At 39.0% G+C, this 26,089-nt stretch overlaps 1 protein-coding gene across 3 annotated transcripts in view; it reads left to right on the forward strand.

Annotated features, from left to right (window-relative positions):
- plppr2b (phospholipid phosphatase related 2b) overlaps positions 1–26,089 on the forward strand; it is a 58,864-nt gene that overhangs the window by 14,450 nt on the left and 18,325 nt on the right. Inside the window, exon 5 of one of the 3 annotated variants that reach the window (XM_014982149.2) lies at positions 12,694–12,882. In XM_014982149.2, the coding sequence (XP_014837635.1) occupies positions 12,694–12,882 (189 nt within the window). Of the gene's footprint in view, positions 1–11,422; positions 12,883–26,089 lie in introns of those variants that run through there. The other 2 variants (XM_014982122.2, XM_014982131.2) reach the window with 2 other exon arrangements.

Below are 26,089 nucleotides of genomic sequence, written 5' to 3' on the forward strand. Positions count from 1 at the left end.
AAAATCTCCGGAAAATAAATCAAAGTTTGTGGCTGCACATGGGAAGTATGAATACTTTCTTAAAGCGCTATAATTGTGAAAAGCTTGGACTTTCATACTGAAGATAAAATAAAAAATAAAAAATCCTGCAGGCTAGGAAAAGCAAAAGATTGGTTGAGAAAACTTTTGAGATAAAAGCCCAAACTTCTGATGTTGTTGAAAATCTCGTCTCATTTCACGTTTGATCTTTTTTTTTTTTTTTTTTTTTTTTTTGTAACTGAGTTCAGCTTCAGCTGCAGCTGCAGCGACAGCCTCCTCTTGAAACAGATCTTTAGAAGAACCTCTTTCGGCCCTGTTGTTCTTTTGTCTGTTGGAGCTCATTCGGTCATACGGTTGCTTTTCAACGGTTCAGACAAACCACTACTGTTACACTCTTCCAACATAAAACCACTCGGCGCAGCGATTCAGGGGTTGCGGGGGGGTGGATTTTTATTGCACAAATTTACAATTACTCATAGCTTTGCATATATTTACCCCTCCCCTCCTACAGTATTCTCTTTGATGCTCTCCGGAGCCGTTCACAGGCGCTCTCCTCATGCAAGTTCTTGGCATCACTTTTCTTTAACACTCATTCACTTGAGTAATTACATCATTTGCACCAGATCTCTCCATTTTATCCCCCTTTTACATAAAATCTCATCACTTCCTCCGCCCACTCAAGCCCGTCTTCCATCATAACCTCTCCCTGCTCCTCAGTTCTTCTGTCCAGCTTCATGTTTTCTCTTGAGCCTCCTTCCTCCCCCTTTTTTTTTTTTTTCAGATGTTTCTTTTTAGCTCCGTCTTTGGATTTGTGTCTCATTAACGTAGATTTTGTCCTCAGCGGACCCCCGTTCGTGTGCTCACCTCACGCCACAGAAATTCAAACCCAGGATGGGAATTTCTTCCCATTTTCTCATCCTTCTTGGAGGCTTCTGCCTCTGTTTGCGTTAGCTCAGATGCAGCCAGAGGTGGGATGATGTGAATCTGGCTTGACTTTAATCACCTTGTAGTCGCACGCATTGTGGTGGTTTAATAAAGGGCATTTTTAAAATTAAATTCTCCCCTCTTCATCTGTTTTCATACAGAAGCCGCCTGCTGTTGCACAGCTCCCCCCGGAGGGCACTCTGTCCTTTGTTGCTACATTAGCATCTCATTATCTATTTCTTTTCTATTCAAATGCCCCGTGTGATTCCTGCTCCTCTCTTGCCATCTTGATGATGATTCCTTTTCTCGTTCCGTCTTTATCAATACAATCTGGTTCTCTACTGCTCACACTGCGTCCCTCGCCCTTTATCTTTGTATCTGCTTGATGATCATTTTCCTGTCCCTCAATCTGTCCTGAAGACATTTCATCACTCCGGTTATCTGAGCTCTTGTCTGCACTATCTGACTCTGATCGTCTCTGTTTCATGTCTTTATCTTCTGTCCCTGAGTGAACGCTTTATTTTTCCGATGAAAAATGTGATTATTTCTCATTTAGAAGTGCGTGCTTTTTGTTTAACATATAGAACAACAGTAAAAAGAAAACAATCTGGAAAGATGATGAATCCTCATCTCACCTCCCCTCTTGGTGTGGCCTCATGCGGGCACCGCTTCTGACGTTCCTCTTTAGAGAGTCATTTTGACACGACTGCCTCCTGACCGAGCCGGGTGGGAGGACGTTTGCTCAGAAGTTGATGTCGTCAGGGTCAGACAGACTGACTGTAAAAATCTGTTCTAAAGCTCACTCATACATACCCTGCAAAAGTATTCAGACCCTGGGAGTTTTTTCATATGATGTCACATGACAACCACAAAACCTCAGCATATTTTACCTTTACTTCATATCATACAATAAAACATGGAAAAAAGGGGGGAAAAAAGCAAAAAATAAACACTGTTTCATGAAATGAAAATCTAGAGCATATTTATAATATTTTAGGTTGTTAACCTATTGGAAAGTGACGCTCCACCTCAGCCTCAACTCTATACAGATGCATTCAACACTTTGTACATTTCTTTCCATTTCAAAATTACTAGCTACTTTGTGTTGGTTCCACGTTTGTGGTTTTAATGTGAAAAAAGTCAACAGGTATGGGTACTTTAGCAACAGATTGTCAGCTTTAAGACAAATTTGGTGTGAAGGGAGAGTTTTTCACTCTGCTGTTTTGACTCAACGTTTCCAGGGAGGTATCTGTAGTTTCAGTTGTAAGACACCGTATCAATCGCTCATTGATTGCATCATAACCCCCCCCGCCCCCCGGATCACAGCATGCAGGCTTCCCAGCTTCACTCCTGTCTGAACTGCTGGCTCAGACAAGTCGACTTTCCTCGCCGTCAATCCTTTCTCATGCCTCATTGGCTGCTTCCTCCCATGGCTTTGTGAGTTCTGTAAAATAAACAGACTGCTGCGCATCAGACCAAATCATATTTCAGCTTTACAGCCTATGCCATCTCTGTTGATTCTCGGCACATCTGTTATCCCTCAGCTCTTTTATAGTCAATTATAATCTCTCTCTTCTTTGTAATTTTACAATTTTAAGCACACATTTGATTTCCAGCTCTTTTCACGCACAACAAATTTGCATATTATCTGCACATTAGTTCTAAAAGAGAAACACATTCCTTGAATTTTCACCACATAATATGATTTATTGAGTTTTGCATTATGCCATTCTTAATGATTCACTGCATTATATTTAGCATTTATTTATGTTTAGGTGAGATGGATGATAACACACAAGAATGAGCTCAATGCGTTCATATACAGGGGATGGATTTGATCCTTCAAGTATTACACTTTGTCTCCAACCATCTTACCATCAAACCTGACCAGCTTCCCGGTCACTTCTAAAAAAATAAAAGCATCACCACAGCACATATCTCAAGAGATGGCTTGAAGTGGATTCAAAGATCAGGACTTCAACCTCAGCAATATGAGAGTTACTGTGATATGTTGTGGTGAAGAAGGAGCTGAGCCAAAGGACAAAGCGTTTGATTCTCTCATCCATTGATATTCCATCGCTCAGCTGTGATCAAGAGTAAATTTTGGCAGCAAAACGAAAGTCCCACATTCAATCTGTTTTGGAGTTTTCCTGGGCTCAGGAAAGCAGGGCATTTTAGGTCATAGTTCCCTGATAAACACAACAGCAAGGATGAGCAATCCTTGCTCTTGTGAATGACACCCCTAAGATGTTCCACCATCACATCATATTTCTGTGATTTCTTTCATTTCTTCTTCAACTGGCTGTGATCCTCATGCAGGATGTCCAGATGCATTAAGTGCTTCAAAACAAAGTTATTCTGTTGCAACCTCGAAATATATATCTCCTGAGGATAGTGAGGCTGCTTGGCATGAACACCAACTTCTACAGGTGTAGCGCAGAGAGTGTGCTGGAAAGCTGGACGACAGAGCGGTGTGGGAAAAGCTCCTGGCACAGCTGGAAGAGGGAAGCAGGAGGTACATCGCAGTCTGTCTCCCATCCAGGACGTTTACTGCAGCCAGTGTCTGTGAAAGGCACACAGCGTCATTTAGGACCACAGTCATCCAGCACACAGACTTCTATTGCCATCTGGCAGACAGTACAAGAGTCTGACTGCTAGCACCAAAGGACTAAAAGACGGCTTTTACCACCACGCTGTCAGGCTCCTTAAGTCAAAAGAAACAGTTTCAGAGCACTGCACAAAAATTCATACATTTTGCCCTATAAATGTTTACATTTTTATTTTATATTATATATATATATATATATATATATATATATATATATATATATATATATATATATATATATATATATATATGGATGTGCATGGATATTTTTGTTATTAAGCGTCTACATTGTCATGGTTACCATCTGTAGCGTATGAGATAGATGACACTGCTGTGTGTTTGCTTGTCCGTGTGTGTGGTGAATTGATTGGTTCTTCTTGTCAGCAGCATTTCCTTGCACGGTTGACTGTTTGTTAAGCTGCATGACAAATTGTAGTAATATATTATGATATATTACAACAATATATTTATTAGTATCTCAATCAGATTGTGTGGATCAGCATCTTTCTCATATAAGCTGGACACTGAAGGATCTTCTTCTGCCTCAGCTCTGCTTGCTCCAGCAGGCTGTGTGTTATATCTCTGCCTCACTCCTTCAGTCCTGGCAGGACAGTTTGCAGAGCTTACAAGTTTGTTTCTACCTATAGCTATGGATCTGAGACCTAATATTGGCAGGTCGACTTCAACCTTGTTGGATGAGTGGTATTTTTGATGTAAGAATTGCTTTCATTACTCCACAGTTGCCAACAATAAAGTGGGATTTTGCGCCATTTATCCATATTCCTTTCTTGGTTCAGCACCTCCTCAGTACATCTATTGCCTTCAGGCGATTTATTTCTTGTCTGTTTACACTCTTAGATCTTTGATCTGAACCACGTTGTCTGTGCCAAACCCACAAAACTCAGAAAATCTTGAAAATGTCAGTCATTTTCAAGCGATCTGTGAATCATGACCCGGTAAGTCATTTGAAAATGCACCTTCAGGTTTACGCGTGTCTCTTAAAGTTCGCTCTGATCAATTTGAGCACTATTAAAAGCTACTAACTGCACACAGGGAAGGTGACAAACCTTGTCAGGACGGTAATTCAGCTGTTTGGGATCATCCTAAATATAGTTATTACGCCGATACATTTCTCGGTGTAATAACTATCCTCATTTTCTTAACTAGAATTTCTTACATTGATCATTTTAAAATACCTCTTCCTCTTCAGCATCCGTACCGTCACAAAGAAACTTTACCAGTTCATTCTTACATTATTTCCTACTTTCAGCTCGTTACCTCTCAGACTCCATGAATAGCATCTGCCCGTTTCTCTGACACCTGTTAGTCAGGGCAGCTTCCAACCTGTTATCTTGTTTAAGAAAGAGAGACATAGGCAAGAGAAACCCATATATATCACAATATTCTACAATCTCCTTTCATGCGCAGGCATTAAAAGAACGTGCCTGCGCCTGAGGTGTAGTCGAAGTCAAATGATCTCTGCTGAAATAAAAAGATATGATCGACTCTGCAGCGAGTCTGTAAAATAAAATTGACTTGATGGTATGTAATCATCCCTCAGTGTTGCTGCTTCTTTCTAAGATTCATGCTAATACAAGATTCAGAACTACACATTGATTCTTTCTGCTGCCTGTGCTGCTTGTTACACAGAATATTGTGAACTTGCTAATGGAAAAAGATTATATCTCTGCCGCTGAAAGGTTTTCTTTGATAAACTAAAATCCTTTAGAAATGTGTGGTGTGTCAAGTAATTGTTTTTTTTTTTTCCTACATGAAATGGTTCAAAACCCTGATCCCTGTTTTGAAGGTGCTGATTTTCCATGTAAAGTGTTCTGTAAAACACCAGGATACACAGCATGATGGGAAGCAGCATTACAGCGGCTTAACATAAATAGCTTTTCACTGCTAAAACAATAAAGGCCAGTAAAAAACAAGAAATCAGAATGCTGTTTAACGCTTATGTTACGGTTCTTACGGAGAAATCTGTATCCAGAGATTAAAGCTTTACCCAAAAGAAAGATGGGACATTTGCCACAGAATTCAAATGGGTGCCTTTCTAATGGAGAATAAACTCTTCTGATACAAAAAAAATGAGTGAATGAGTTAAGGTGGTAAAGCAGATTCAGTAAACGGGGAGAAGAAGCTGGCAGAGGTGTGAAGGAGGAAGAGAGTTTGCGTTTGTGCCCATAAGACGGGTGACTCTTTGCTCATCCCCATTGCCATCGTCCCCTGCATTGTGTTGCTTGGCATATTGCTTTTCTCACCCTCTTTCTGTCTCTCATGTGCCCTTATTTGTTCCAGCCACTCTTGATGTTTTTCTTCACCCTCAGATTTATTTCCCAGTGGCACACTCAGCTTTGCTCTGCTGCTTATTGTGATCAGTTAATGTCTCTTTAACAGTTTTACCCATCTTTTATCTTCCTCCACCTCCCCTTTATTGCCTCCCAGTCATATATTTTGTACGCTACCTCTCCCTTTAGTTCGCTTCTTTCAGTCTCATCTGCTTTTCTTTTTCAGCTTGTTATGAATGCAATCCACTGCCACTAGGGGGCAGTAAAGCCTATGTATTGTAATCACCAGTGTTGATTTGATGAAGCTCAGTTTGTGTTGCCCTTGTTTTTCTCAGCAGTCTCATGTGGTTTCTTCTATTGAATATGGGGCAAATGTAATGACTTTGATGCTCAGCATTAGGCAGCTTTTCACTCAGATATCACAGCATGCAATTTAAAAAAAAAAAAACAAAAAAAAAAAAAACAACCATCACTGTCTAAGCCTGTTTGCTAAAAAATGTAGAATTAAGACCATAGCTGCTGTCAAATACTCACATGCTCTGTTCACACCAGCTAGTAATTATGTGAGCTCATCTGGAAACCAGATTTGAAAACTAGGGGGAGAGGTGCCGCCTCGTCTCAGGCTAATTTTGGGAAGATTTTTGTGACAAATACAAGAGGGGATGTAACGATAAAAACTTGTAAAACCAGCCTGACACTAGAGATAACACTTGATGCCAGCTTTTAGAAAGATTTGAGAAGATATTTAAACTTGCATTCAATTTTAGGCTCATTGTTATTGATCCCTACAAAGCCAGTCCCAGTAATTAATATGTAATTAATATGCATCATCTTAATGTTTATTTGGTCGGTCGCTATAAAAAGTTAAATCCGTGTTCATGGTTTAAACATTAGATTGACATACCGTTTTATTTTAATTAAATAAACACACCGGTTTTGTTTAGCAGGACAACAGAGCGGCCCGAGTCTGGCTCATCCTGACGTTCGTAATGCGCCAGCGGGGTGCTGTCAACTCAACACCAGCCACTGTCCACAAATTTCTCACCCTCCTTAAACATGTTTGACTTTATCAGTTGACTTCTCTGCCATCTGGCTGCTCCCCACAGCCCAAAGGTGGACATGCACCGTTTACTGCATGTGCAAACTCAGTTTGGCCCCAGGAGACATTAGTGATGCCCAGTCTATTTTCGCCTTGGTTTTTTTTCCCTACCCATAATGCTCTATTATTGTCACATTTTATTTTCTACGTCTTCAGTCCAAGGGCTTTCTGTGGATTTTCTCCACTTTCTGCGACATGATTTCTTCCTTTTGGTGCTTTTCAACTTCAGCGGTTTTAGCTTCAAGCTTTTATTAGGCTGCCTGATCATCTGAAATGGAAGACTTTTTATTAATCTTTCTCATTCTATATACTTATGTTCATTCCTATGGATGAATCTGTGCTGACTGTATAACCATCCATCCATCCATTTTCTTTACACCCTTGTCCCTTAGTGGGGTCGGGAGGGTTGCTGGTGCCTATCTCCAGTTAATGTTCCGGGCGAGAGGCAGGGTTCACCCTGGACAGGTCGCCAGTCTGTCGCAGGGCAACACAGAGACACACAGTACAAACAACCATGCACACACACACACTCACACCTAAGGACAAATTAGAGAGGCCAATTAACCTGACAGTCATGTTTTTGGATAGTGGGAGGAAACCGGAGTACCCGGAGAAAACCCACACATGCACAGGGAGAACGTGCAAACTCCATGCAGAAAGACCGGGGCCAGGAATCGAACCCAGAACCTTCTTGCTGCAAGGCAACAGCTCTACCAACTGACTCTGCCACTGACTGTATAACACAACCTTAAATTTAATTTCATCCATTTTCAACCAAACACCCGAGAACCTCAAGCAGGGAGAAGATGAAAAGAAATTTGTGCAACAGCTGAGCTGCAACATTTATGATTATCTGCATGTTTCTCAAAGCTTACATTGCTGAAAGGATTTAGGAAATTTGAAAGTCAGGTTTAACATAATTCTGCAAAGAAGAGAATTGACTCGGCCCCTGATCTGTTATTTCATTACACATTTACAACAATCACAGGCATTCCCCCCCAACAGTTCAGCAGAATTTATTAAACTGCTAATTACCAACTCGCAGGATAATAAATCCAATCAAGCAGCATGAGGCATGTGTAAATGTCTGCCAGACTTAATTAATATGTGTATAAACTGCTGGTAGGAGAAGAAATCAAAATGGGAGCCTTTATTAAATGTGGGTTGAGTTTTTGTGAGAACAATATGGCAGACAAAGTGGTGAGCTTATAGCTAAAATGGTGCCTGTAATTTCAAATTGACGGTGGTTAAAAAAAGAGAGGTAAACCTGGACGTATTAGTGTGTTTGGTTTCATTCTATGAGTATAAAAAATGTCCTTTTAAATGAAAAAATTTAGAACGTGGACAAAGTGAAAACGACAGATAAGATCTTCACACCAGGAATTGTGATTAAGGCAAAAAAAAGAAAGTTGGCACTGCTAAATACTTCTTTTCTGGTCTAACTATGTGCCCACCTGGATAAATACAGGGTTTGGAATGAATCAGATTAATTATCTGCTGTCATTTCACAACATTTTAATTAGTCACTAGGTTTTAGCCTCTGACCAAAGTGCTGCTTTTGTCAGATTCAAAAACTTAGCAAGCAACTTGGTCCAACTTCGACTGTTCTTGGAATTTTTGTCATACTGGCAAGATGTTTAGTTGGGAATTCAAGGAAGTCCTCGCAAACAAAGAACAAACGCATAATGGTGTTGATCCCCTTACCTTCTGTTTGCAGAAGGCCTCCATTTATGCAAATTAATATTCCAAGGAGACTGCAGCGTCGCCTTGATGCTAATTAGAAACCATCAACTTGAAGTTGCTTTGACCTTCAGGAGTATTTAGTAAAACCTTCAGTGTCTGCAGAGTGAGCTGCACAAAAACCTCAAATGACATTCAACTCAACACCATCTTTAATAAGGAAGCGTTGGAAAAATTTGTGCTAAATAGTGAGTACTTAAGGCTAACAATAACATGGTCATTATAATCAAAAGGTTGTTCTGGCTTTATTTCTGTTATTCACACCACGTTTGTGACTCAAAAACAAGTCAGTGTTACAGAACTCTGCAGTCAAATGGGATTCTAGTGTTATTTTAAAACTAAGTCAATATTATATCAGAGTTGGCATTGTCAACTGTTTTCTGCATCTTTATATAAGTGATTAGCACAATTGGAGCACCTAGCATTACTAAGAATATCACTGAATGTGTGCATTCATCGTCGTCTTAGAAGATCCTTTTGTTCGTTTTGAGATTTTTTAAAGGGTTATGAACATTTCCTCTTCCAGCATGCGAAAAGGATAAAGCAGAGCAGCTATGATGCTTCCTGTGATAAGCCCAACTTCCACTTCGGCTGTTTAGAGACTTACTAGACAGCCGTCATACCCGTAGAAAATCCGGTTTTCTAGGAGCTCTCAGACCTTTTGTGCTTCCTCTAACTCCATTTATAAACACCTCACTGGTAGTAAAAATAGCTAATTTTGAGTTTTCTTCCTCTCAACACCTTCCACGATGAGACGTGTTTTTGCATTAAGAGGCAACACTCTGGTCTGTCTGTCTGCTTCCAGTCATGCGTTGTGCTGCACATTCAGCTCATTGAGACGTTTTAACACCGGCGTATGGCAAAAACCTTACGTAAAAATGTAAAACAATAAATCTCTCAGGAGCGTTTCAGCAGTTGCCTTCAAATATTTAACTTCAATGGGTGATTGTAGATGTTCTATCTTTCTCGTCCTCCCACCTCTCCTCACTTCCCTCCCTCAAGCCTTCTGTAGCCTGGGCAGAACAGAGGACCGGATGATGGAGAGAAACATTCACCGTAGCTCGCCTGTGCCTGAGTTCCTCATGAGACATGGGAATGCACCCACATACCAACAGATATCCTCAAATTCGGTGCACATGGAAACACGCCCACACAATCAAATGCAAAACCACAAACAAAGTGCTATGAGATTAAAGAAAAACGAAACAAACAAAGCAATTTTGCTGCACGGAGGGTTGTGACTGGCCGTGCTGTGCTTGGAGCGTGAAGCTCGCTGTACTGTGGACCCCAGGTAAAAGGTAACTTGAATCCCAATTAGCTGCATTTGTCAGGTCGTTGTTTTAGTTTACAGTTCATTTGGAGTCACTCACTACATTTCAGCATCTCTAAAGAAAGCACACAGATAAGCAGTGAGACTGAGGTCATCTTATCCTTCCTTAACAAAGACAGTTAAAACAAAACTTGCTCCACATCACAGCTGCTCGAACCCTCTGAGGAGCCCTGAAGAGCGGCGCTAGCTGTAGTCCTGGACAGACATTGAGAGAGCAACATGGACGCTTGAAGCGCCTCTTGATCGAGTTCGGAGACAGGACGGATCCATGAAGGACAGCTATTTTCTCCTTCGTTTTTTGGTTGTGTCCACTTGGATATGAGTTTAGGAAAAGCTCAAATTTTAGTTCAAAATTTACATAATTTGCATACTGCGAATTATATCTGAGTGATTTTTCTCCAACAGTTTACTTTGAAGGTAATGAAGGCTGATTGCAGTCGCATCCCATAGACTGCATGCCGCTACATCAATGCAGTATTTAAAATATTGAGGACTTTAGCTGGAAACATGAAAACTGTGTGCTTTCCTGTTTAATATGTGGAGGACACATGAAAAAAAAAAAAAAAAAGTGGAGGACACATGAAAAAAAAAAAAGTTTCTGAAGTAGAAAACATTTTAGATTCCGGAGTGAGCAGAGGATTTTTCAAAATGATGACTGTTCTCGTGGTGCTACTGCAGGAATCTGGACTGTATGTGTGATTAAAATTACATCCCATAAACAGATTTAAAAGAAATATCAGTGCTCAGTGATGTCTCGTACATAAAACATGCATAACTATTATGTCGACTTTGTCCTCCAGCATGCCAAAATGTAGGAGGGCATTAAAGTGATAAACCACTAAAGCCATATCGGTGCAGAGGTTAAAAGAGGCGAGGGCGGCAGTGTCTCCTTGAAGAGGAAAAGGTTGAGTCTTGGATCGGCTGGAGGAGCTCTGCTGAACACGTCCCAGATGGTGTGTGGCATCCGTTTGTCCTGTCCGGTTCTGCACTATATTGTGCTGGACAGTCAGGTTTAATTTGAGGCTCTGTGACGTTATGAACTAATTTAGGTCTGAGAACTGTCAGGTCAACTTCTGACCTGGCAGTCTGACTGTCAACATATTTATGTTTGAGCAGTAAGATATAAAAAAAAAAGAAATCGACATCCATGTCTCAAATTCTGTGCCGTGTGGCTTATAAATTACAACTGTTTTCAGCCATCAGATATATCAGCACCTGCCTATTTGTACCCCAGGCTTCACAGCTTGCTCATGATTTCATGAATCATATGTGAAACATTGTTCTCTGATCACTACTGCACCCAGATCTACGTCAGGTTTTGATAAATAAAGCCTATTGTGTATTTGCCAATTCGTAGAAAAAGTCAAATTCTATTTTCTTTCTCCTTAACTTCTTTTACAACCACGTAGTTTTACATTATTCATGGCAGTACCTTTCATTTTATCCTAACTCTTGGATCCAGAGACACAGTATTTACTCGGTCACAGCAGAGATTATCCTCTCTTTTCAATTAGAAAGTACTGTTTACAGTTTTTAGTATTAGTTATTTTACATGTCATGTTTTTATGGCCACAGTGCATACATGTCTGCTCTTTTGGAGAAGGAATGGCTACGAACAGCCATCAAACAGCTGAAACAGCAAAGAGTTGTGTCCCTGCAGCTTTAATCCAGCTCAGCCTGCCCTCAGAAGCCCCCTCACGCTTTGCTCTCGACAAATTTGTCCTTCAAATTCGCAGCAAGCTCATCACGTAAATATCCAGGCTGCAGATGGAGGTCAAACTGATCAACAGCTGGCTTTGCTGTGCTTGTTTTCTTAATATATTTTGGTTTTAGGTTACTGTCAGGATGTTGCACAAACCACAGGTTTTCAGTCATAGAATGAGAGAGGCTTGGATTCTGATTGGATGTTCTTTTTTTTTTTTTTGTTGAACAGTAGCATGAGTACGCTGTTTAATTATTACCAGTGTATCTGTCTCATCTGTGCTGAAATGCATGCGTGCATATTTTTTTTTTGTGGTTTCTATATTTACCATTCCTCTTCCTCTCTCCTTTCACCCATGCACTCTGTTATGAATTGCTAATGAAAGATTGTGATTGAATTTTTAGCAGTTATGGAAGTCGCGTCGCATGTGTTTTTCATGCAGCTGAAGTATAAGAAATGTCAGAAGAGCCATAAATTCAGTTATGCAGAGATCCACACATGCATATGTTGCTCTTCTTGTGTTATTCTCTCTGTTCGTTGCCCCTCTTTTCTGTCGCTCACCCATCTGTTTCTCCCCCCTCATCCTTTTCTCATTCCCTTTTCTTGCTTCTGCATGAAGCTTTATTTCCTCTTTTCCCAAGCGAGCTCAGTTTGTTTCTCTCCCCTCCTACTCTGAACACTGACACTGCTGAAGGGATCTCTCACTCTCCCACTCTGCTTTCTTTTCTCCTCTCTTGCTTCCTCCTTATCCATCTTCCTCCGTCTCTATCTACTTCCCTCCCTCTCAACCTCTTTCCTCACTCTCTCTCTCTCTCCTCGCACAAATGGCTTACTTTACACATTAAGGAAGCATCCGTCATTTTGCTCTGTGAAGGAAAAAAAATCCTACTTTTCTTTCTTTTTTTTCTTTTTTTTTTTTTTTTCTGGCTGCCCTCTCTTTTCCCCAGTCCTGACGCTGCTACCAATATGTTTTATTTCCAGCTGGTGATCATGGCAGGGACCGTTCTGTTGGCGTATTACTTTGAGTACACGGACACGTTCCCCGTGCACATCCAGGGCTTCTTCTGTTTCGACAAAGCCTACTCAAAGCCATACCCAGGACCAGAGGACTACAGCAAGGCGCCGCCGGTCCTGGTCTACTCCCTCGTCACCGCCATCCCCACTGTGACGGTGAGTTGGTCGGCAACTTATTTAAGGGGAAAAAAAAAAAAGGAAGGCAGCAGTTTCTCCAAAAGCGCTCATCTTTCATCTAATGCAAACAGATGAAATCATTACCTGCTTCAGTACAATTAGTCATAAACAGGTTTCTGCTTATCTGCACGTGGTGAAAAGAGTGTCGTGAGGGCGTGGGGGGGGGGTGTGTAGGTGTGCGTCCTCGTGGTGCTCAAAGCTGTTTGTGGCAATGTGTTCTCTGGCATAACCATGGCAACGGGTACTATATTTGTCCTCCGTAGAGCAACCAGAGACAGCTACATTGTGCATAGACTCTGTTCCTGTTTCAAATAATGTCCTAAAGGAACCGAACTAGTCGTTAGTTTTAAAGGATTTCTGTGTTTGCTCACAAAATGCTCACTTGCACCATTTTTGCCGTCTTCACATGCGACAAATGCACAGGAAGTTTGTTTAATAATTAAACACTGATGCAGAATTTTAAAAAGTAGGTCATGGTGAACGTTTAACTCACTTGATTTTACCTGATTTAATTCTCCTTTTTTACCATCACTAAGCATTTACCAGCCACGGTAATTGGTGTTTCAAGCTAATAAATGGAATTTCATCACTTTCTCTCCTCTAACAGGAAATGATAAGTAATGAAACATAGCTCTGCATCACGTTCAGAGCGCCGCCTACATGAGTTAATTTGACCCCCAGGCCTCGGCTGTCTAGATGTCTTGCGTTTTTATTGGGCATTACGACATGACTGTCACCGAGCCTCACAATAAAGCAAAGAATCTAAGGTGTATTTGCTTTTCAACAATTTTATAAACATAATAAATAAAGTACAAGAGGATTAGCAAAAAATAAATAAATACATTTACAATACAGGATTTTGTAAAAATCTAAACTTTTCTTGTGAAAATAAAATCTTTGCATTGTAAACATCTAGGGCAGTGACATCACAGAGGGGTCATAAGGACTCATGGTGGGTCATGAGAGTATACGAGGCTATTGATTGACTTTAGTAAACACTATGTCTGAAGTGGATTTCAAAATGTTCATCCTGTCTGACAGTTTGTTTCCTGAGGATTATAAAATACGGCGTTTGAGCTGTAAGGGGTATGAGTCAGAATATGACTCTGTCAATCCACAAGCTATGATTGGGTGCCAAGTCTGAAGCAAACATTGACAAGGATACTCCTAATATTCAGAGCTTAAGCTATATAAATCTGTGTATTCATCCATCTATCAATTGCCTATTCCCTCTTGGCCTTGCAGGGTCACAGGGAGGGCTAGTGTCTATCTCCCACATTCATTGGGTGAGAGGCACAGGTCACCAGTCTATCCCAAAGCAACATAAAGATACATAGGACAAACATGCATGCACGCATTCGTGTTTAAAGGCAATTTAGAGAAACCAGTCAACCCAAGAGTCATGTTTTTGGACTGTGGGAGGAAGCTGGAGTATTTGAAGAGAACCCACGCATGCACAGGGAGAACCTGCGAACTCCAGTGGGTCCAGTTCCCTCCAGTTTTAGCTTGAATTATAGCTGTGAAGCAGCTGCAGTCATGATGGGGTTAACTAGTTGGACTGGACCCGCCTTAAGTCTATCTGCTTGGTAATCAGTCATTGTAGTGTTGGTGGATGATGCACTGGGTTTGCAATTCCCTCTCAGATAGATAGTTGGTACCTAAAGATTAGGTCTGGTCATTTCTATCCTCCCACATACATTTCATGAGTCTCTTTCATCCAATGCAGATGAAAAGGAAATGCATGTTAAGAACATTTGTCAACGAAAACACTTTGACCCGTTTTGTCTTACCAATGCTCTAGAACCCAATGTCTTGTTCTCTGTCTCAGAGAGACGTAGAAGGGATGAAAAGTTTGGTTTGCTGCAAAAGTTAATGTTAACTAGTCAACTAATGATTTACGAAGAAACAGCAAAACAAATTAATAAAAGCTGGCTTAATTTAGTCATTGGCCGATAAAGCAAATTCCATTAAGTTAAATCTACACATAAATGACATGCACAAACATTGCATAACTCCACTCAAGGTCATTTGCCCGAGCGGCTGTTCCAAAGTGATGCTAAAGGTTTATTGATCATGCCAAGAGTCATGATCACTGTCCAGGGTGGTGGATTGCTCATCCGAATAGCATAATGACAGAGGGACAACCTCCAGAGTTTTCAACTTCACTTCAAATCAACAGCTTTAGTTGGGTCTTAGATTTGACCGGATGTTCCAACAGAACACGCGGTCCAAAATCTCTTGAATACGGCAGGCTAATATTAAACTTCTGTAAAGATCAGATCTCAATTGTTTTGAAAATGCATGGACTACATCTACAAACCTGGCTCCAATTTAGACTCAAAATTGCACATCCAGTTATTGTTTTTAAAATATACCCTGTCCTTGATGATTGAATGTAAACTGACAGGGACTTTAGATGATGTCTTTCACAATTCAAACTATGAGAGGTGTGTATAAAACTGTATGGTTCTATAATACAGGCTCATGTTTGAAACCAAGTGAATCAGTATAAGGGTGAGGTTTCCAGGAGTCATGCTTCCCTTGAATTTATTTCATATAATTAAGTGTTGTAATAGTCTTTCATAATAAAAAAGAAAAAAAATGTTTTATTTTAAAAGTAAGCCATTAAATAATAAAACACAGGCGTTGTATACAAATATAGAAAGCTTCAGGACCTGATCTCACATACAGCTGGGAAGGCCTGGTTTATGACCTAATTAGAAATCATTAAATAGCTCACATCTGTGACTTTGCCCTTATTATCATAAGTTACAGATCATCTCCATAACTGATGACTAAACAGTGTCACACTGGTCAAAGTTCGTAAAAGTTGCAAAGAGATATTTGATATTTGTTAAGAGACGAGCTAATAAAACAGGCATACAGAAAAGCATTTGTAAAATATTTGCACATTCAGAAGTTTAGAAGAGTTTATTCAGTGAGTAAATTAGATTATTTTACACCAGGCTATGGCCAGTTACCAATATGTCATCATCCTACCAAGGTTTTAAAAGAGCGCACTAAAACTTAACGACAGGATGTGCAAACGATACCGAAGTGTGCCAAGCTTTATGCAGTTCATGGTAGAGCAGAGCCTCCTCTTTTCCTTCAACTAACCGGAGGAAAATGGAGAAATAATTACATTCTGTCCTTACCGACACAAAAGACAAATTTGGCTGTTTGTAAATTTTCCTGGTTGTAAAATCACAGCTAGTCATGGTGTGTGAATTTAAGTTCCACCCATCACTGTTTTGAAGATAGTGTTGTTTTAAAACTTCTGTTTGTAAGATCCTTGCAACATATCTGTAAAGCTAACTGCAGGCTAGCTACCATGATTAATAACCTAGTGATTTAACTGCTGTCATCTAATATCAGCTTGTTATCCTCCCAGTGTGCCAAAAGGTACTTTTATATGTGCAATAAACATATTGTCTTGGAAATGACAAATTTATAGTGTTTGTTCAATTTGCTTCCTTAAGTCTTAGTATCAAATTGATAGTAGTAATAAGAAAATGTTATGGAAACTTTTTAACACTAAACGTTGGTATGTTATAATACTTGTTTTTTTTGGTTCAAATAAAAATACATTAAATTATACATCTTTGCCTTCAAATTTTCAGGGGAACTTACAGCAATACCCTGAAACCATCGTAATTTTTGATATTGATTTTTTAAAATCAATATTTTAAAAAATTGGTTAAATGTTCATGCTTGAAATGAGCGTTTTATTTTATCGAATTTTTAAGTATGATATTTCCCCATATTAGTATCTAGGGCTGTGGTGGACACCACAATGTCATTTTTTCCCCTTTCCATCGTCTACCTCTCTCCTTGAGCATTCTCATCTTGGTGAGTATGATCAATATCAAGTTTTAAAATAAAAGAATGACACTCAAGTTTGCAAAAAAAAGAGAGCAATTTAAGACATGACACCTGAAATACTGAAGACTGCCAAATATTATTGCATTGAAGCCATCATTTACGATTGCAATATTGTGATATGTTAGACTGTGAAGCTCCATCACTGTCTCATTCTTTCTCTTCTCTTCACCAAGTTTGATCCTTGTCTTGTTTTATTCTAATCCAGGATCTTGTTGTCTGCCAGGCACATGTACTAATGTTACATGATTGAGTTTGATTCGTGTTAAGTGAAACTATAGCCCAGAACTCAAACTTGAAATTCTGTCGCTTTTGTGTAAGAGCAGAATTAGATCAGAGTTTATCCAATTAAGCGTGCATCTGTTCACCTTGAGTTAAATATGTGTAATTAGGGAAAAGAAAAAAAAAGTGGCTGCAGGCACATAAGGAGAAGCTTTTAATCCGGTGGAGTCAGAGATGTAAGTGATATCAGTGTGCTTTTTAAAACAGAGCAGAAAAAAACAACTCAGAAGGTTAATTCTTTAATGTGTTGTTAGGCCAGACTTGCTGAAATTAGTTTTTCCTATCCGTTATGGGGTTTTGGTGGAAAATAGAGTTGGAATCTAGTTAGTATAATACAGAAAGTTATACATGACAGACTTCCTTAATTATACTTCTTGAAATGATAAATGTTGACTTACATGGGCAGAGAGAACATCTACAGCAGGAACTTTCTTGTTCATTCATCTCATTTTGTATGAAACAAAGACTAATATATATATATATATATATATATATATATATATATATATATATATATATATATATATATATATATATATATATATATATATATATATATATATATATATATATATATATCATCTTCTAGAAATTGTAACCTGCTTTGCATCTGAAAGGCCTGATGCTATTTTATCTCATTGGAAGTTTGATTCCTGAAAGAGTGGAGTGTAGAAACAAAACTTTCCAAATCTGACCTATCAGTTATTGACCACATTTAGACTGATGAGCGCTGCTCTGCAAGATGTGTCTGCAGCGAGTGGCGAGACAGAAAATAAATGCTTTCCTTTCATGGGGGTTTCCTTGGCTAGTAATGAAGGAAAAACTGAAGCTCTTTCATAGCTGCCACTCTGGCACCTCTGGGTCATGTCACTTACTAAGGAACATTTCTTAGCAAAAAGGATTATTCAACAAGACCCCCGGAGTTTGTCAAAGAAAAACCTGCTGGTTGGGTACAGAGTCACTCGCCATGGTAAGTGTCTCGGTCACCATGGTTACCAGGACAACTGACTCAGATTTTAAGTTGGGTCTCTGAAAAGGGAGAACCTGGGATTTCTCCTCTGTAAACGGAGCATTTTGTGAAGCTGCTTTCCTTCATGCAGATTTAATCTCGATTCGGGTTTAGAAGTTTCAATAATTGCTTTTATTGCGTTTGTCCCCATTAATAAAATATTCATTACACTTTTATTTCTGCATCTTATTGAAGTTTATGCCTTCAGCACTTAATGAGATTTAAAGCCACTATGTTTACGCCATAAGCTGAACGGGAGAAACACTTTTATTCTACTACAATTACTCTGACTTTGCTGATCCTTCCTTGCTCTCTTTCATGACAAACTGAGCCTCGCAGATCTGAATAGCACACCTCTCCGCGCGCATGCACGTGTGAATTATTAGCCGAGTGCTAGATAGTGGGGAACGGAGAGGCTGAGTGGAACAGATGCACTCGTGTGGCACTTGGCGAAAATGCCGGAGGTTTCAGTGCATCAGTGAAGGTAACCATGTGGGTGGATGATGCCGCACATTCTCTCCTTCTCCGCTGCAGCAAACCGTTGCTGTGTGCACAGATGAGAGCTGGAATGTGAGCATCACAGCTCCGATATAAACAAGTCAAAGAACCTGCCGGCAATCCGTATCACTCTCTGCAGCAAAATGGTTTTCTCGCGCAGGCGGACGCGCGGCATCCAGCGTGCAGCCCCGTAGCACAGTCTGCGAACAATGCGTGCTCCAGATGCATTGAAGGTGACATTTCTGCTCTCGCTCCAATTATCGTCCTCTGGGCTGGCTGAAAGCACGGCCCTGCTCCAACTGTTTACTGATTATTTGCGTGCGTCTATTTGAGAGCACGTATTTTGCAAAGCTGACCTTCCGCTGATTGCACGCCCCGACCCACCTGTCAGGTGGCACAGTTTGGCCGCAGCCAATCAGAGGATCAAATGGTAATTGCAGGCTTTAGACGCGTGTGGCATAGTGCCTTAACAGCGCATGGAGACTCTCCCACTGAGCCAGACAAACATACACACTTGTAAACACAAGCAAGATGAAGGCAGAAAATGGGTTAAAGCCGGCAATGCTGGGTTTCATTTTAGTTTTCTTTTTAATGTGGGTCAGAAATAAAATGCTAAATGTTGCCCTTGAGATCTTGTTTCTTATGCTGTTAAATATAAGCTCTCAAACAGTGGGAGAGGAGAAGCGAAGGTGCTTTTTGAAATGAAACAAAAGGCACGTTCAAATTTGCTGTAAACACAACACAGAGATAAAGAAAAAGAGCAAGAAGCCATAAACGAGATGTGGGAAAAAAAAAATCAGAAGAAGAGAAGCCAAAGGATTTGGAACTGAAAAACTAGGAAATGAAATGCGTCTGACGTCTTCGAGAGGATGCTCACTTCTCCAAGTTTGTTCGCTGTTATCTGGTAAACGCTGGAACGAACCCTCATGCATAATGCATCTCCGTGTGACAGAAAGATGGGGATTGAGCAAAATCACAAAGGAGAGACCACATTATCCAGGCAGCCTGACTTTATCAATAGAGATCCAGCTGCACAAAGGACCTCATTGTAATGTTGTCATTTCTTCAAGAGATGGGAAGAAATGAACATGAATAGTTAGGAGTTGAAGAAAAATATGAGCTAAAATTAGAAATGAACTGATCAGGAATTTGTTGCCAATTTTGCTTGATGATTTTGTAAAGCTCTTACTTGCTGGTACCATTTTTAAATATGCAAAATATTTTGTTATGCTCTCTATCTCATCTTCAAGGTAACCTGTTAAAAATAAAATGTTTATTGTAAAAGAAAAAAAAAACTAAAGAAATAACATTTTTAGACAAAACCCTTTTTAGAGATAACATTATTTTTCTCCTACTAGCTCAACCGTCCGAGACATTTGTCAAAAAGCTTAATGATTTACAGTGTTGAACTGTCCATTACTTCATTTTAACTACACACTAACCTTTTTTTGTTGTGATTGATCATTATTATTATTAACAGAGGTGAAGGTACACAAAAGGAAAGATCAGTCATTGAAACATCTCTAAACTTACCCAGGAATTTCAAAATAAAACCAAGGTAATTAAGGTGGTAACATCTTATGTATGTTGTAGTCGATGGATATTTGATCACGTCACTCTAAATCTTACACAATGCGTAGTTGGTATCAGCATGTAGTGAAGTGGAAAGACTCCAAAATGATAGGTTTTTGCGTGCAGCAACTAACTGTATACTTAGCTACCTTCATGTGGTTAACAGTCATATCAGTAACACGGCCATCCCTCAGATTTCTTAAGCAAACTGTAACCCTTTCAAAAACCTTTCTTGCAAGAAGATGAAGTATTATTAAGGTGATTAAAAACAAGAGAATCAAAATGAATTAAACCTGTTGCTGGACTCTATTAGGAACAGCTTCTCAGATCTGTTCAGTCCTTTCTTGTCTCCATCTCGCTTTCTCCACAATCTCTTTCTGTTTGTTGACTCAGAGAAATGCTAATAAGCAATTTCTTGATGCAGACCTTGCAGTAATCAGACATAGATGTGGACTGAGACTTCACTTTTGTATTTTTCTGGGGGGCGGGGGGGTTCAGTTTCTCTTCTCAGATCACCTGCCTCCGTCCCACCCAGTCCATAGGGATGTATCTGATTAGTTATCAAAACAGTCTTAATACATCTATGTTCACAAATGCTTTAGGATGCCTGGCCCCTTTTCACAGTTCTTATACCTTTTGGTTCAGTGTCTGTTGTTGTCTCCTTTCACATTGCAAGAGCTGTTTTCTTTAGCGGTTCTTGTTTGTAAAAGTTTTTTTTTTTTTTTACACCCACTTCATTGTTTTTAGCACAATAGGAACCCAAGACTACCAGTGGGAATGAAATTACCCCAGTTTTAAGGAAATGTTCACATAAAACAAGACAGAAAAGTAAATTCAAAGCTTTTCGCATTGCTTTTTTTGTATTTAAAAATGACTTTTAAATTGTGCAGGCAAAAAAATACAAGTGAAGCAGAATTACAAATAGAACAACATCACAGTAATGATCGTGGAAAGAGCAATTAATGGTGGAGTTTATTGAAGTCAACCCTGCGGCAGGGGGCAATTTGTGAGTGTGACCGTTATTATTGTCCGTCCCTTTAAAGTAGGGCTTCAAAGAGTAGCTGCTGCACTGAAGTGTTTCTTTAGACATTCAGACTTTTTTTGTTTTCATATCTATTGATCATTTTTAATCCTTCGATAAAGTGGTTCCACACGATCACCTGCTTTGTATCTGGACTCAAACAGATTGTAAACAGCATTGTGAGCCGGTGCTGTGTTCAAAGGTTGCTTATGTGCCGAAATGAAGAACATATATAGTGTAACGCATGTTGTTTTTCGTATTTTATTTATGTTTTTTGTTCATGTGATAGAAAAGTATCCTAAATTTACAGACTGATATGTTACTTTAGCCCAGTTTTCTACCCATACTTGCGTGGGTTTTCACAAGATGCTTCTTCCCACATTTAACAAAAAAACAAAAGCATGTTAATTGGTCATACTAAATTTACCTTGTGAAGGTAGCACTCTGTCTACCGTACAATCCTCCCTTCAATGGCTGACAGTTGCAAATGAGCTCAGCAAAGCTCGACTCTGAACAAAGCAAAGCATGTTTGGAAAGTTAATATGTGACCTAATAAGCAGGTCAGTGCATTCATGTTTTAAAAGGAGCACTTTTTCTTGAGATGCTGTCTGGTGTTCCACTGCAGGTTTTACTCTCCCATTTATTCCATAAGTCCCTCAGAAAGAAATATCTTGAATTGTGCAGAGACGTTAGTAGCATTTCTCTGCTCATACACAGTTTGCCTACATTTAATGTAATCAGTATGCATGGCTTTATGGGAAATATTTATATCTAAATGTAAATTTGTATTATTCATTTCAGATGAAACCATCTCCATTTAAATGGAAGACACAGGAAATAAAACAGTTCCTTTTTTTACTCTGACAGTAAGCCTCAAAGTTTATAAGGCTTATTTAAAAGAAGCATCTGAAATATTTGTACAGTCTAATGCATATTTTTTTTTTTTTTTTTTTTTTACTTTTGCTGAAGTGTTAGAATGAATCATTAAAGGGATGAATCATTCCACGGTTATTCAGTCTAGTTACTCCTCCATGAAAAACATTTCTATGTTTTCCTTTTCTCTCCTTCACTTTTTGTGACCGCTGAGTTATTTTCATTGTGAAGCGAGAGCAATCACTCCTATCTGCTCAAAGTTGACCTGTTTGCAGTGGTGTTTATAAGGCATGTAAAAATTTATGGATAAAAAGGTGCATTTTTTTTTTGGCTGAAATCTAGAAGCATTGACTGTTAGAAGTTGTTTAAATCTGATCTGTTCATCTGAAAGATAAAAATTACATTTTTGTATGAAAATTTGAAAATATTTTTCTTCTGCACTTATTTTTTATCTCAGTAGCAATGCCACAACTGGTTACAGTGCTGACACTTCTGATTTGCCCCTAATTCTTCTGTCAATTTTTTTTGGATTATTGGTTATGCTATCACGTTAGCAGGGAGGCAGGTTTTTGCTTGCTGTGAATGCTAGGTTAAAATGTCTTCCCCATTCATGAGCATTTATAAAAACCCAGGTTTAAAAGGTTAACTTATCTTTTTGTGTTCTTAATAAAGAAAATAAATTCTGCAGAGTGATCAATGAAAACAAGGCTTATCTAGAGATGTGTTGAAAGGCAGATGTTTCATGTTACAGCTAGGCTCATTGCACCTACAACACAAGATCTTATTGTTCAAGAGACTAAAAGCAGACAAAGCCTCATTCCCTTGTGTTGTTATAATTTGCATAGTATCTGATTTAATTGGATTAAGCTGCAGTTCCATTTAACAAATTTGGGTGGGGTTGTCTTTATATGATCTATTATACTTTTGGAGCTGTACTGCAGTTTTGGACAGCTGTCTTTAAACTTTACTTCATAATAAACTTGATTTGACTTTACTGTAGTCGCCTGTTGAACTCGAGCACTGATGAATCAGTCATATTTGAGGAGTGAATCAAATTGGATCGAGTTGGTGTCTTTTGCTCATAATCTTTAATATTCTGCGAGCCACAGAAACACCAAACCCTGGTGTTCATCTGCTGCTATTTGCCTTGTGAACGAGACACTGAGAGGGAGCTTGACAGCAGGCAGAAAGAACGGGTGAAAATTAAAGCTAATACCTCCTGTTAGTGGATCAGGGCCAGAGTCTTTGTCAAAGGTTATTGCGGTGGGCAGTAATGACCTCCTTATAGTTTCCGGCACAGAGCTGATCCAACAGATGGCTGCGAAGACAATTGCACTCTGCACTGCTGTATGCAGAGCCATCTGAGGGTTTATGCAGATGATATGGCTCCATGCAAGTGTGAGGCGTACAGGGTTGGAGCACAGGCCCATGTGGCGCTCGCATGCTGCTGACCACCTGCTCAGACGTTCAGTCATTCAGCTGCTGGACAAACTACATTCTTTCTGTCATCCGGACAGTTGTGGAGGCATCCTTGAAGTGCAGTTTTTATTAAAAAAGAAACAATAAAACAAGCTGTACTTATTTAAAAGAAGCATTTCAATTAAACTGGTCGATTGAACCCTACCATGCAATTTTAATGTCTAGAAAAGAATTCTAAAACATCTCATGGAAGTAATAATACCACTTCAAGTTTTTCACAATTTTTCTTCTTTAATCTGTAGACTACAGTTGAAATTTTATTTACTGACAGTCAAGTGCAGAGTAAATGTAAAACCAAATCTCTTGTGCCACTGTTTAATCCGTCATTCAAAAATAGAAAACAACCGGAATCATACCAAGACTGGGCCGTCCTCAAAGTTACTATCAAATCATAGAGAGCAAGAAGGAAGCAGCTAAGAGGATCATGGGAAATATTCCCAGGGAAGAATCTGTTAATCAGACAACTGAAGGTTGTGCGCTCTGAATCCAGTCTTTATGGAGTGGCAAGAAAGAAAGACATTGTTGAATAAAAGCTTTAATGTTATGTTTAACATTTGCTATAATACATGAAATATACACAGCGGACATTTTTGAGAATTTTCTCTGGCCGAAGGAGACATGAGTGAAGATTTATGAGCCTTCATGCAGGGCATTTGGGAGACGGATGCAGTAACTATCAACACTATTTACCTGCTGTTGATTCAAAATCAAAACTATTAGACATACTCAAATAAAAGGGTCGAATAAAACATTATAACAGAGTACAAATTGGAAGATATCGTCTTTGAAACAATACAAGTGAGTAAAGACACAATGATAATCATCTGATTAAACAGTTTGATGAACTAAACGAGTAGAAATCAACGTTAACAACACAAAAGGCTTTACAAATAAAAGCAACTTGTCAACTTTTTTTTTTGCACAAAATAAATAATTATTCTTTTATTGAGCCCAGAGGCTTAATTAAGTTGTGAATAAAGTCTCTTGTAGGATCCCAATCTCCCTGATTGAACCTCTGGAATAATATGGAAATGTCAGCTCTGACGGGAGCCAGTAACACCATTTCCCTCTCAGTCATAAACACTTCAGGATGTGGAAATAGGTTTTTCTCTCTTGGAGTCTCGGTACAGGTACAGACTTGTGATTTTTTATTTCTTTTTCTGCTCAATTATGGGTGGCTGTAGCTGAGCTAAGCGAGAGCAAGGTTCCGGTGTCCCGAATCGGCTCTCATCATGCTCCCTGACAGCACAATTGTTATGGTAATCTTAACAAATTATGTTGTTCAGAAAATCCAGGCTTTCCCTGTTCTCATTTGCTGCCTTTCTTTGCTCTAAATTTACCCTCTTTTGTTAGTGTAATCAGAGTTGTCATCTTTGACAGGAAGCACAAAAGATATCTCGCACAGAAGAACCGCCGCTCACAAAAGTGCAATCACATGCCGAAGTTCTTTTTTTTTTTTTTTTTTGACATTTGAAAATGATTGCAATTATTCGGTTTATCTGATCAAAGCCGGTGGCAGAGGGCACAAAAACAAACGGAACCACAAACTCTTTCACGTGCACTCATTAAAATATACCCTATTGATAAATGAGCCAAAAGTTTGCATTTAGTTAAACCTCACAAGAATCATTCATGAATAATGGAGACAGACATAAAGAACTTAGCAAAGAATAAGAAAAGACATCACTCTGAAACTCATCTGTCGCTTTGCAAACAATGGATGGATTGTGAGGGCATCAGAAGTCTTTGTGATTATCTTTTGAGGAAGAAACCCCCCTCCAAAAAAAAGATTTTGGTGCTGATGCAAGCCCAATTGGATGTAAAACTTTAACAGCTCAGCATGTTACATTTAGCTTGCACAAATGTCCCTCGCATGTCTGACTCAGAGTTTTAAAAAAGAGCAGCATAAAATGCCCAAAAATGCTTCGGATCAGGTTTTCCTAGGAGTTGCTGCGAAGTGTTCTCACTGTGAGGAACTTTTGCACATATTGGTTGCCATTTTTGTGTCTCTTCATTGCTAATTTGATTGCTTGTTTGGTGTCTTGCTTTAGCTACTTCATATTTAATAATTTTAAATGAGCTTATGCTGATATCATGAAGCTCTAGTCTCTACCTGATTAATTCAGTTGCAAGTTGGATAATATTTTTTACTTTAAATTATTATTTTTTTATTTGTTTATTCGGGGGGTTTTCATGTCATGTTAAAAACAACCAGGTTTTTGTTTTGTTTTTTTGTTTTTTCACTTACTAGTCTTGGGTCAAGTGTGAACTAAGCCAGTCCTGGATTGATACTACAGACAGTAAGGAGCTGTCAGTGTGTGTACTTGAATTACTTTTGGAAAAGAACATTGAGTTGCAGCAACATTTTTGCTATAAATATCAACCTTTGTGATATAATATTTAAGATTGTGAAAACCACACCTTTGAGATTTTGCTATACACCAATATATATATATATATATATATATATATATATATATATATATATATATATATATATATATATATATATATATATATATATATATATATATATATATATATTTTTTTTTTTTTTTTACAAGCCAAATTCT

Source organism: Poecilia mexicana, unplaced genomic scaffold (genome assembly GCF_051168715.1).
Source record: "Poecilia mexicana isolate PSO_F unplaced genomic scaffold, ASM5116871v1 scaffold_1, whole genome shotgun sequence".
In the NCBI taxonomy this organism is placed as follows: Eukaryota; Metazoa; Chordata; class Actinopteri; order Cyprinodontiformes; family Poeciliidae; genus Poecilia; species Poecilia mexicana.